This window comes from Bubalus bubalis, chromosome 12 (genome assembly GCF_019923935.1).
Source record: "Bubalus bubalis isolate 160015118507 breed Murrah chromosome 12, NDDB_SH_1, whole genome shotgun sequence".
Lineage (NCBI taxonomy): Eukaryota > Metazoa > Chordata > Mammalia > Artiodactyla > Bovidae > Bubalus > Bubalus bubalis.
This window is the reverse complement of record NC_059168.1, coordinates 67076435-67088866: the sequence shown is the minus strand read 5'-3', so window position 1 is coordinate 67088866 and position 12432 is coordinate 67076435. Positions and strand designations below refer to the sequence as shown.

General features: G+C 45.9%; 1 protein-coding gene across 1 annotated transcript in view; it reads right to left on the bottom strand.

The window, feature by feature from the left end:
- The window catches only part of ANTXR1 (ANTXR cell adhesion molecule 1), a 258924-nt gene that overhangs the window by 102178 nt on the left and 144314 nt on the right, over window positions 1-12432 (bottom strand). The window contains exon 13 of the mRNA XM_006049074.4: window positions 2698-2793. Coding sequence (XP_006049136.1) covers window positions 2698-2793 — 96 coding nt within the window. The remainder of the gene's footprint in view (window positions 1-2697; window positions 2794-12432) is intronic.

The following is a 12432-nucleotide window of genomic DNA, read 5'->3' as shown; positions in this document are numbered from 1 at the left end:
GAGGCCTGGTGGGCTATACTCCCTGGGGTCACTAAAGAGTCCGACATGACTTAGTGGTTAACACCACCACCACTACCAAGAAAGTAGTTCTTAAAAGTTCTTATCATGAAGGAAAAAGTGTGTGACTATGTGGGGTAATGGATGTTTGTTGTGGTAAACTTTGTGCAATACATGTATCAAATCATTAAGTTGTATACTATAAACTTATAAAATGTTATATGTCAATTATTTCTCAATAAAACTGGAAAAAAGAGACATTTCTCACCAATATAAATTGAATGCCATATGGTACAGCTATGTATTCTTATTATAGTAACTATTTTAAAATAATAATATTAATTATTGTTATTAAAAATAATACAAGAACTGCTTCAAGCAGTATATATACACGTATACAGATATATCTATACAGATATAGATATACATATTTAGGATCCTTTAATTTTCACTATCTACCTATGAGGTCAGAGCTCTCATTGTCCTCAGTATACAACTGAGGAAACTGGGGGACAGAGTGGTTAAGTAATTTGCTCAAGATCACACAGCAAGTAAGTCATAGAGTACTGCTTGGCTGTTTTATTGTTTCTAGCTGCCGTCACTCAGAAGTAACAGTTTTTAACAATTAAGGGGACTCAGTGAACAAAGGTGATGTCTACCATAACAGAAGCCCTGGGTTCACTCTGGGCTGCCACCAATACCACCACCAGCCACCCCTTCTTTAAGAGCCCCTCCAGAATTCCAGACTTGGAAAGGTGTATATTTCTGAATCACCATACAGAGCACTCTGGCTGGCTCATTTTTTTTTTTTAAACCTTCAAAATAAAATGGTTGTACAGCCTTAAGTATTTAAACATTTAACTTTTGAGGCTGCCGTGGCCGAGACAGCTTAAAATCTTGGTGAAATCACTCCAGCCTGGATTACACTAATTGACCCAAGATTTGCACCTGTCTGGAGTCCCTCCCCACTACACATTCTTGTCTGCTAAAAGTCATCTTTTCCTGTCTACACCAGAGGCTTCTGTTGGTGCAAAGTCTTTACTTTCCAGAAATCCCTGCCACATGGATCCATATCCTGGCTGAATTTCTTGTTTCATTCATTTCCCATCTCCTTAAGATGTCATTTGAAGACATTTCCTCCTTCAGTTCAAGTCTAGTGCTCTATGAGTCTTTGGTTTCTGTTTTTCACACAGAGTTAAAAAAAAAAAAAAAACTTTTTTTTTTTTTTTGCTGTACTGAGCAGCATGTGGAACCTTAGTCCTTGGCCAGGGATTGAACCTGTGCCCCCTGCAGTAGAAGTGCAGTGTTAACCACTGGAACACCAGGGTATTTCCACACATAGATTTTAGGAGCTTTGTGTTGTATGCTTAAATGCTGGCATTCCAGAGATAACGTGAAGACAAACTGGCTTGGAGAGTCTCATCATCTGTTTTCCCCTCCTGGGCTGGCCATAGAAGGACTGAAATCCAGGGAATGAAAGATGCTGCAGCAGCAGAGCGGCGCTGATTCAAACCTACCTGGCTTTACAGGGCATGCTCTGACTGGCAAGAAGGCAGGGCGCGTGCTAGAACTAGACCTGTGAGACCTAATGTTTTTCTTCATTTGAATATTATGTTGTTTGGGCTTTTCCTTTTGTTTGGGTCTCTGGGCCAGGGAATAGAAACTGATTGTTGCTGTTGTTTAGTCGGTAAATCCTGTCCGACTCTTTTGTGACCCCATGGACTGTAGCCCGCCAGGCTCCTCTGTCCATAGAATTTCCCAGGCAAGAATACTAGAGTGGATTACCATGCCCTCCTCCAGGGGATCTTCCTGACCCAGGGATCAAACCCATGTCTCTTATGTCTCCTGCACTGACAGGTGGGTTCTATACCATTAGCACCACCTGGGAAGCCCAGGTGCATGCTATAAAAGGTAGGTGCCACTCTGTATTGTTAAAAATAGAGGCCTAAGTCACTTTCTGGAGAAGGCAATGGCACCCCACTCCAGTACTCTTGCCTGGAAAATCCCATGGGTGGAGGAGCCTGGTAGGCTGCAGTCCGTGGGGTCGCTAAGAGTCGGACACAACTGAGCAGTTTCACTTTAGTTTTCACTTTCATGCATTGGAGAAGGAAATGGCAACCCACTCCAGTGTTCCTGCCTGGAGAATCCCAGGGACAGGGGAGCCTGGTGGGCTGCCGTCTATGGGGTCGCACAGAGTCTGACTCGACTGATGCGACTTGGCAGCAGCAGCAAGTCTCTTTCTCGGATGAGCTGACAAGTTGCTAAGACCAAGTTGGCTTTGGAAGAGTATCAGTTGGTGCAACTCCACAAATATGTGTGTGTGTGTGTGTGTGTGTACATGCACATGTACCAAACACACACACATTCATGTGCATTGGTTACATGTCATCATTTACAATATTTTACTAATCCTTCCAGGCACTGGACCCAGAGCAAGCTCTCCAGCTGTTCTACCCAAATGGCATGTCCACTGGCAAACTCACTCCCTAACCCATTTGAACTCCTAATGACTCAGGTTTATTGCTTGTGTTAGATTTTGCCAATTTTGTATTAATTGTACCCCAAAATGCTAGATTTATTCTGAATTATTCACACATTTTCCTGTTGCCCTTTCCTTGCTCGTGGTGCTGTTAACTTTGTGTCACTCTTCGCTTTGAGTGGCCAGAGGCCCAGGGTCGAGGAGGGGGCTGCGTCACTTACCACAGTGCAGCAGAGGGGCCAGAACCACCAGAGGAGCGCCAGGGCCAGGAGCAGGAACAGGATCAGAAGGGCGATCGCCAGGATGGAGCCATCAGACTGTGGGGCCGAGAGAGAGGGTGGTCAGCAGTGGGACTGGCTGTGTGTGCAACCAGCACAGAGCTTGGGTGGGGCAAGGCAACACCTGTGGTCCCCCCACCCCACACTCCCATCCTCAGTATGCAGATTTAAGGCCTGGAGAAGAGCACAGCTCGCTAAGCAAATGGCTGAGACTCTGTGCAGCATTTTGGGCAACACACTCTATGTAGCCAATTCTCATGAGAAATGGATTCCTCTTTTCAGCGAAGCCCTGTTCTTCTCTTTGAACAACATCCCGAAGGACCAATCCTGCAAGAGACAGAGCAGATGGCCGCTCATGCATCTGGGTGCTGAGAAGGCCCGCCACTCCCTGCCTGCCTGCGGACCATCACCCTCTGCACGGTGACAGTTTCCTGCTCCCTGGATCTGCTGCTCCTGTTACCACCTGGGCTGGACTCAGGACAGTTCTCAGGACTCAGTCTGCTCCCCTGAACCTGTTTCTCATATGTGCATGTAACAGATTCATGAGCAAAGACTAGAGCCCACAGATAGGATGTGATAAAGGGCAAAGGGATTCCAGGGTATGGAGGGTAAAGCAGCTGCTGCTAACCCTGGGAGGAGAGGGGTGTGGTGGCTGAGTCAATGCTGCTGTCAGATCCAGTGAGACAGGCAGCCAAGACAAATTATGCCCACTTCCAAACATGCCTAGGCCAGTCCCCAAAATGACAGTTGCCGTGGCCTGAGATGGTTAACTTTAAGCAGCAGAGATCTCATTGACTGGGTGTCACTATTCTGAGGCTGCTGGTTCAGAGGCAGATTTAAGTGCCCTCCATCTCCCTTCCTTCCCAGCTACTGGGAATGCAAGGAGGCACAATGTTTGGAGCTAGGGGTTAGAGGCAAGTTGACACAGGTATTAATTGTCATGGGTACCCCTTCTGAATACAGCTGGCACTTCTACTTTTAGCACCTCCCTGGGAAAATCAGGTATGTTTGCACAGATAATGATGATGATGATAAAGGAAAGCAACCTAAATGTTTAACAAAGGATGACTAATAATACATCATAGAACCACCATGCAGTCAGTTACTCTGTAGACATTATGTTTGCAAATATTTAAATGACCCAAGAAAACAGCCCTGATATAAAGAGTGGACTTATGTATATGTGTCAAGAGTGAGAGAGACTGAGGGATATTTACTAAAATATTAATGGTGGTTTTGCGGGTAGTGGGTTAATGGTAATTAAAAACAAATCTATCTTTGTTTTTTTCGCTTTTTAACATTGCATAATAAGAAAATAAACTCCTGAAGTTGTATTTTAAAAATCTGCACTTGGGGAACCTCGCTTTGGTGTGAGCGCTCTCATGACCCTGGGGCTCTCACCCTGGGTTGGTGGACCTGTTGGGTACACAGACAGGCTCAGCTGGATGGAAGGTGTCACCCTCCCAAAATGACACTTATGAACTTTAGGGCACATGACTTCACGGGAAGCTGTTCACAGTGTGACCAGGTTCTAAAAGCTGTTCCCTCCCACCCATTTCCAAAGCCGGGAGGCTGGGTGGCCTGTTGGAGGTTACACAGTAGGTTAATGGCAGAGCTGGGGTGTGACTCACTCTTACTCTGAGTGCTCATCAGGGACTACTGGAAGCTGTTCAAAGGCATCTCTTACTCTGTGGAACGTCTTTGACCCAAAAGCCAGGGAACTAAACATTTGACTTCCACCAAGCCAAGGCTTGGGAATGCCCTATTGTCCCCGAGGGAGCTGCACCTCACAAGGGCAGGTGCAGGGCTGGACAGTGGGTGGGGAGAGGGCACAGTGGCCAGAGGATGCTCCTGGACCACAACATTTATGCATGAGCTACAGCAGAAAATGATGCTCTCCTGGAAGACACAAAGAAACGATGTGTGTTTTCCAGACTTACTGTTAGTCAAAGACAACCCTCTTGATCTTTCCATCCCTAAATTCCATGCCCATAAAATGGAGATACTAAACCCCATCTGCCTCACTGAATTGATGTGAGGAGAAAATGAATTGTAAGATGAAAGCAGACAGGCCTGGATGAGAGATTCGGAGGCCATCAAGCCAGACGCTGAGCTGAACTCACCCTCTCTGTTTCCACATGGCCAGCAAATATGGTGGCCATTTCACATCATAAATCTGTTTGCACTTGGAATAATAAGTGATTTTGTTACTGCAAGGTTTATAGACCTTTGGTATTTCAGTATTAAGTTATAATTTAGTAAAGACTACAGACTACATGTATTCACATTATATGCAGTCTCTCTTCTTCTGATTTAATTCTCACTCTAGAGAAAGGAACTGAAGCAGAAAGGCTGATGTATTGGGGGGATTTTAAAAAATTTCCTTCTGGAAAAAGGAGAAGGTTTCCTATGAAGTGGGGAAGGTGAAGGACCGGGCCCAGATGGGAAGACAGAAGGCTTCATTACTAGAAGATTTCCTGGATTCAGACAAAGCTCCATGTGGCCTGCCTCTGGCCAGGTTTGGTCTGACCCTACCCAGCCCCAGGCCTCCCTGCTGCAGTGGAGGAAGACAGCGTGGGACTCTGGAAGGGGCAAGTACACTGGGGATGCTGGGGGGGAGGAAAGGAGGCAGGGTGGGAGGTCCCGAAGGCACTGACCCCTGCTCTGGATGCAGCCCCCAATAAACCCCCCAAATGCACTGCCTGGTTTTCAAGATCTTCCAGCAAAACTGGGAATTGAACCTTCACAGTCTGATTTTAGCACTTTGCCCACTTCCACTTCACCATTATACTGTAATATCAGATTTATAAAAAATTCACTTAAGAAATATCGATACTTTAAAGACTAAACATTAAATAGCCACGTGAGAGACTGACAATGTGTTTGTAATTGCTACATCTGCTCTGACAGAAGTTCACCCACATGGCTCCAGGTGGACTGGAGTCTCACATGGTGAAAGTGTACTTCAGAGTAAAGTCAAAAGGGATTGCCCTTTATGAGCTTGGATTGGAGTTTTAATCAATTACCTCATGACAACTCATATTGGAGACTGTGTTACCTTGTTGAATTTATATCAGTGTAGTAGAGAAATACATACACACCTGCAATGTGTACTAAATGGTATTTGTTCCACTCCAGAAGTTGGTTCAGTTACTCTAAACTAATCCTCTTATATCTTCACCAAATTCCAAGATGAAGAGCTCCCTTGGATGTTAAGATTCTTCCATGAGCCAGGAGACATGTGGAATGCTCCAGAGTCCAGAGTATAGCCTGGTGGCCCATAATCTGCCTCTTTTGTTCTCTTCTGGTGCCACCTTCTTTGGCTCCTTGAGCTCTGGCCTTCCACCAGCCCTCCTGTGTCCCAGGTCACTGTGTTACCCACTGCTTGCTCCCCAAAGCTTCTTCCTGGCTTGGAGCCTAAGAGGGTCATGGGCTTAACCATCGCTCTCAGTCTGACTCAGGACAAGTGTGTGGACTCGGCCTCTGCTCTCTGCTTCACCAGGCACAGGGTGACCAGGACTGGAAATACCCCTGGACCCACATGGCCTCCACTATGGGGCTGAGCGGGGCCGAGCTGGCTTTCTCACCACTCACAGTGCCACCCCAGCCAGCCTCCAGGCCTGGAAGCAAATGTAGCCTCTATTCTTTCTGACGCTGGGGAGAGACCTGCCTGGACCTGATTTTATGACACAAAGTGAGAGCAGAAGCTGACCTGCCCTGCAAACTCTGTCTTGACACCTATCCTTGCTGGGAAGCCTCTGTGTGTAATTCTCTAGAAACTTTGAAAGAGCTTTCTGAGGGAAAAGAAAGCAGCAGACAAGTAGCCAAAGATTGATTCCTGCCATTGTTATTTTCTGGACAGCCTAAATATCCAACAAGTTAAATTCTTATTTTATTTAAAAAATAAAAAGAAAGTTTAATAAATCAACATAGCCCTTTAGTTTGGAATATTTTCAGCTGGAGGTTGAGGGTTCTGGGGTCTGTGACTAGAGCTGAACAGAAGCGACCTAAGGTACTTCCAGCTGGAGCAGGGGGACACACCTAGACAGCGTATTAGAAAGCAAAGACATCACTTTGCCAACAAAGGTCTGTATAGTCAAAGGTATGGTTTTTATAGTAGTCAAGTACAGATCTGAGAGTTGGACCATAAAGAAGGCTGAGCACCAAAGAACTGATGCTTTTGAACTGTGGTGTTGGAGAAGACTTGGGAGTGCCTTGGACTGCAAGGAGATACATTCATTGGAAGGACTCATGCTGAAGCTGAAGCTCCAAAACTCTGGCCACCTGATGTGAAGAATTGACTCATTGGAAAAGACTCTGATGCTGGGAAAGCTTGAAGGCAAAAGGAGAAGGGGGCGGTAGAGACGGATGGCATCACCAACTCAACGGACATGAACGTGAGCAAACTGCAGGTGATAGTGAGGGACAGAGGAGCCTGCAGTCGACGGGGTTGCAGAGAGTTGGACACGACTTAGGTCTAAAGAACAACAATACATCGGTTTCTTCAATGAGTAGTAGTTTCATGCCTTTTTTCCTGTGAATGCTGAGGTGTAACATGCTCACAGAAGCCTGCAGTGAAGCAGACATGGTACATTAAATACAAGGGCAGGATGCTCACCTGCTCCTTCCTGCAGTCATCCTTTGTTAGGATAACCTTCTCTGAAGTAGACCTGGCTTGAAAGGCAAATCCCTGCTGCATGGCTTTGTCCGTTCCTTTGTTCCCAGCTCACCAAATGAGGGTGTGTCTTTTAAAACAAGGAGGCGTTATTTTCAAGGGTATAGATTTGGAAACTTGAATAATGACAGCAACTCTCACAGTAGGTTTCTAGTAATTTTGGATTTCTGACTCACAGTAGTGGGGCATGAGAGATCTTGTATAATAGGAGGGAGGCAAGCTTCTAAGCAAGAGAGCATTAAGCACCACTGCTCCTTTCTGTCTTAATATTTTGCTTTCTTGTTTGTTTGTTTGCTCTGAATATATCTTTAAAAAAAGGAGAAAAAAAAAACCCAAACCTGTCCCACAAGGGGATGGCCTCTAGTGGGACCCTGCCTGTTGTTCTCCCTGACTCCAGAGACTTCTATATAGCTCTTAGCTGCTTGCTGACCCGGATAAAGGGAGGAGGGTAAAACTGAGAGGAACGATGGGAAACTGGGGAAGCTCAAGTTTAAGAAACTCAGATCTTTAAGGTGGGTTTGAACTGGGATTCTGCCTGATGTCCAGGCATGGGGTTATTAACATGTAGCCAATGAAGTGTCTTCAGTTCTGGATCAGTTAAGGAGGGTGTGTTCTTCCCCACTCCTGCGTATCTTTCCCTGTTGAAGGCGCTTTGTGCACAACTACAGGCCTTTCTTCCTCTTTGAGTGCATAGTTGCTCAGTTGTGTCTGACTCTTTGTGACCCCATGGACTGTGGCTTGCCAGGCTCCTCTGTCCATGGGATTTCCCAGGCAAGACTACTGGAGTCGGTTGCCATTTCCTTCTTCATTCAGTAAATAGGACCAGAGCACAGAGAACATGGGCCTCTGCTCTCCACTTCCTCTCCTGGGAGCATGCTACCCACTGGAAACAGCTCCTCTTCAGCTCCATGCAGGCTGGTTTTGTGTAAGGCCTGATGCTTGTACAATTTGGGGAGTCCTCTTTAAGAAAAAGAATGTAAAAATACGAACTCATAATTATAAGTGCCCCTCCTGGGGCCTTAAAAGGGCTAGGAGAAACCCATTCAAATGAGGATCCTGGAAACTTAAACTTCATCAGCTCCCCCAAAGCTCTGCATCTTCCCTGGACAAGCCCCAGGCGAGAGGAGGCTGGCAAATCTGTTTAATCCTGGGCTTCAGTTTCCAGCCCATTGCTGTCCCCTCAGCCTCAGTCTCCAGTCCACAACAACGAAGGCTTTCATATATGGTGTTGAGGGTCTTATTTCTGTTTTTTCATATGCTTTATTGCCCTGAGGACTGTGACCCCTCAGTATCTTTTAACTTACCCTAGTATGGGCCCTAGGGCTTCTCTGGTGGTTCAGACTGTAAAGAAACCGCCTGCCAATGTGGGAGACCCAGCTTCGATCCTTGGGTCAGGATGATCCCCTGGAGAAGGGAATAGCTACCCACTCTAGTAGTCTTAGCTGGAGAATCCCAAGGACAGAGGAGCCTGGTGGGCTAGAGTCCATGGGGTCCTAAAGAGTCAGACAGGACTGAGTGACTAACACTTTCACTTTTTAGGAAGGGCTCTGGTAAACTGTAACAATTACATGTTGACAAGAGTGTACAGGAATTATTAATAAAGCAGTATGGAGAGCCCTCCCTGATGGGTGGTGGGTTTGCTGCAGTTTTAGGATCTAGGCTAGGTTTTACAGATCCTCAGCATTATCACTGAGTTACCGAAGATACTCAGATTATTTCACCTGGTTAGATGAGGCTGTCTTTTAAACATTCAACCTGAAGAATAAATTAGCAGGTTTATTCTGCCACATTGTAGGGCTATCAGCCAAACTCTGCCAAAAATATGACAGGAAAACAGCTGATGATCCATTAGATCTTTTTAAAAGCTGGAGAGGCTGCTTCCCTGGATTCAGCTGGGAAATGATGATGCCACAGGGCACTCCAGGACACGACTAGGCGTGTTTGCTATGGGGTGTGGCTACCCAGTGGTCCCTCTTCCTTTCCTGCCTCCATCTTTGGCTCCGTCCCTCTATCCCTGGTGTTGAGCACGGCTGTCTTTGAAGCACTGTCGGGAAGTACTCAAGGGAAAGAACCCTTCGGCCAGGGGCAGTTCTGGTTCGTGACCTCGAGATCTCATGGCAACTCGCTTGTTGTAAACAAAAAAGAGGCCATCTGGCGGAGAGGGAGATGTGCAGAGACAAAGGGACCAGGGACATGGTGGACAAGTCAGGCAGGAGTGTCCGCTTCTCCAAGGGAGGGCAAAGGGCTCTGTACCCCCTGCTGTACCCCCACCCTCCGCTCCAGGCAGCTTCCCTCCCTCCATCCCTCCCTAGGCAGAGGCTGCCACTTGGGAGGTGTCACATTCCAGGGCTCTGAAGTGGAATTTCAAATCATCCTCAGCAGCTGGTATGAGCTCTGTTTCCTGCCCAGACAAAACTGGCAGAGTATGGGCAAGTTTTATTTTGAAAGATGAAATTTAAGTCATTTTATTACTGCTGAGAAGTTCTGGATGGGCAAGCCCTGAGACCAAAATTCTCTCTCTTTCAGTCTCTCTCTCCCAGAGCTTATATATTCTTGACTGTTATTTCTGGAAGTAACTTTAGCCGTTATCTAATTCACTGCCCATCCCGCCCTGCATTTTATTGGAATTCTGTTGCCCTGGCATCTGTGGTGGCTCTCTTCAGCTTCCCACCTCTCATCTCAGATTACTCCTTGCCCACCTCCTCATGGGCTTTTCCTTGTATGCAGTCCCTTAAATATCAGCAGGCGGCATGGATCTTTTTTTTTTTTAAAGCAAGGTATATACTTTTTAAAAATTAATTTTTATTGGAGCACAGTTGCTTTACAATTTTGTGTTAGTTTCTGCTGTAGAGCAAAGTGAATCCGCGATACATATACATATATCCCCTCTTTTTTTGAATTTCCTTCCCATTTAGATCACCACAGAACAGTGAGTAGAGTCCCCTAAGCTATACCTGAAGTGCCTACTTTTTTCTCATTTTAAAAAGCATGGTAAAATATATATACACACAGCATTTGCCACTTTAACCATTTGTAAGTGTCCAATTCGGTGGCATTTAGTTTGCTTGCCGTGTTGTACAACCCGTGGATGCATTCTTGGTCCCTTGCTGTTTTTCTTTCTATAAAACTGGCCACGGGCTGTCTCCCTTCCTTTCACAGTTTAAACTCTTATCTAGATACTGAAGACTTAACTCTTTATCTCTAGCCTAGATCTCTCTTCATGCTTCAGGGTCATGGTCAGGGTCATTCCACTGTCTGGTAGGTTCTACTGGCACTGCACTACAAACAACAATTCAAACTGAGCTCACTGTTGCCTTTTTCAAACCAGCTCATTCTCTTCTCATTCATTGATAAGTACTAAGTACTTCCCAGGTGGTGCAGTGATATAGAACCCGCCTGGCAATGCAGGAGACATAGAGGCCTGGGTTTGATCCCTGGATCGGGAAGATCCCCTGGAGAAGGGAATGGTTACCCACTCCAGTATTCTAGTCTGGAGAATCCCATAGACAAAGGTGCCTGTCAGGCTATAGTTCATGGAATTGCAAAGAGTCGGCCACGACAAGTGACTTAGCATGCATGCACCGCCTATCAATCCAAGTTGGAAATCTGGAAGTCCATCTCAGTTTTCTCTTTCTTCCTCTCCCCGCTCCCCAAGTTCACACCCTCCTATAAGTACACCTATTCCTTTGACCAGCTAAATACTTCCTGAATCTGGCCTTATCTACTCCTTCTTCAACACTTGATTAGATTTAGAATCTTTTTTTTTTTTTTGCCACTTGTAGTTCTCTCTTCACTGGTTTCTCCACCACCAGCCTTGCTACCCAAATTCCATCCTCCACCACTGCATCTAGAGTTATTGACCTAACATGTTATAATAGCTCTGCCGCCCATGAATCTTTAACAGCTCTTCACGGTCAAGAGTTCTTAATATTGGAGAATTTGATGAAAATGATACAGCCCTTTCCTCAGAAAAAGACACATTCAAATTTATAAACAAGCTCACTAATTTTGATCATATTTTCAGAGGGGTCCATCAAACCCCCAGAATCCATTTATGGGTCCCTCAGTCCAAGAGTCCTTAGCTCAAGGCCCTTCACAACTAGGCCTCTCTTTTCTCCAACCTCCTCCCTCACCACCTCCCTCCTTACACTTTGGGCTTTGACGAAACTCAACCACATGTCGTTCCCTGTACATCAGCTCACTGTTTCTCTCATGGTCTTCTCCCTGAAACACCCTTTCTTCCTTCATTCCTTGGGCAACTGTTTTTCATCTTTCAAGTCTTAGCTAAGTGAATGAGTGAAGTTGCTTAGTCGTGTCCGACTCTTTGCAACCCCATGGACTGTAGCCTACGACGCTCCTCTGTCCATGGGATTTTCCAGGCAAGAGTACTGGAGTGGGTTGCCATTTCCTTCTCCAGAGGATCTTCCCGACCCAGGGATTGAACCTGGGTCTCCAGCATTGTAGGCAGACGCTTTACCATCTGAGCTACTTCCCAACCAGTCTTAGCTAAGGCACCACCCAATTCATTCATACCATACATATTTATTGAATACCTACTCTATGCCAGGCCCTCTGTAAGCACTGGCATAAAAGATGGATGTGGTCTTTGTAATCACTGACCTCGTAGTTGAGAGGGGAACACAGATAAGTAAGTGCTACCACTCAGCTCCAAGTCTGGGCTCTGATCTTATATCTCTATCTCAGTATCTCCTGTGTATTTTAGATATTATATCATTATGTGCTTGTCTCTCACTGAATTATAAGACCCTGGAGGACTTAAGTCTGACTTCACTTATCTTTGTGACTGAGATGTAATATAATGTTTCAAACTAAAAGGACTTGTCACTCAAGTATTTATTAGATTGAGGGAAATAAGGATTTGGTAGACCAAGACCTTCCACGGCTAGTGGGTAGCCGAAATGGCACAGTTGCCAATGTTGCCCCAGGTTGCTCACCTCCCCCTCCATGGTCCTGTTGCTAGAAACAGCTCATCAATCTTACTG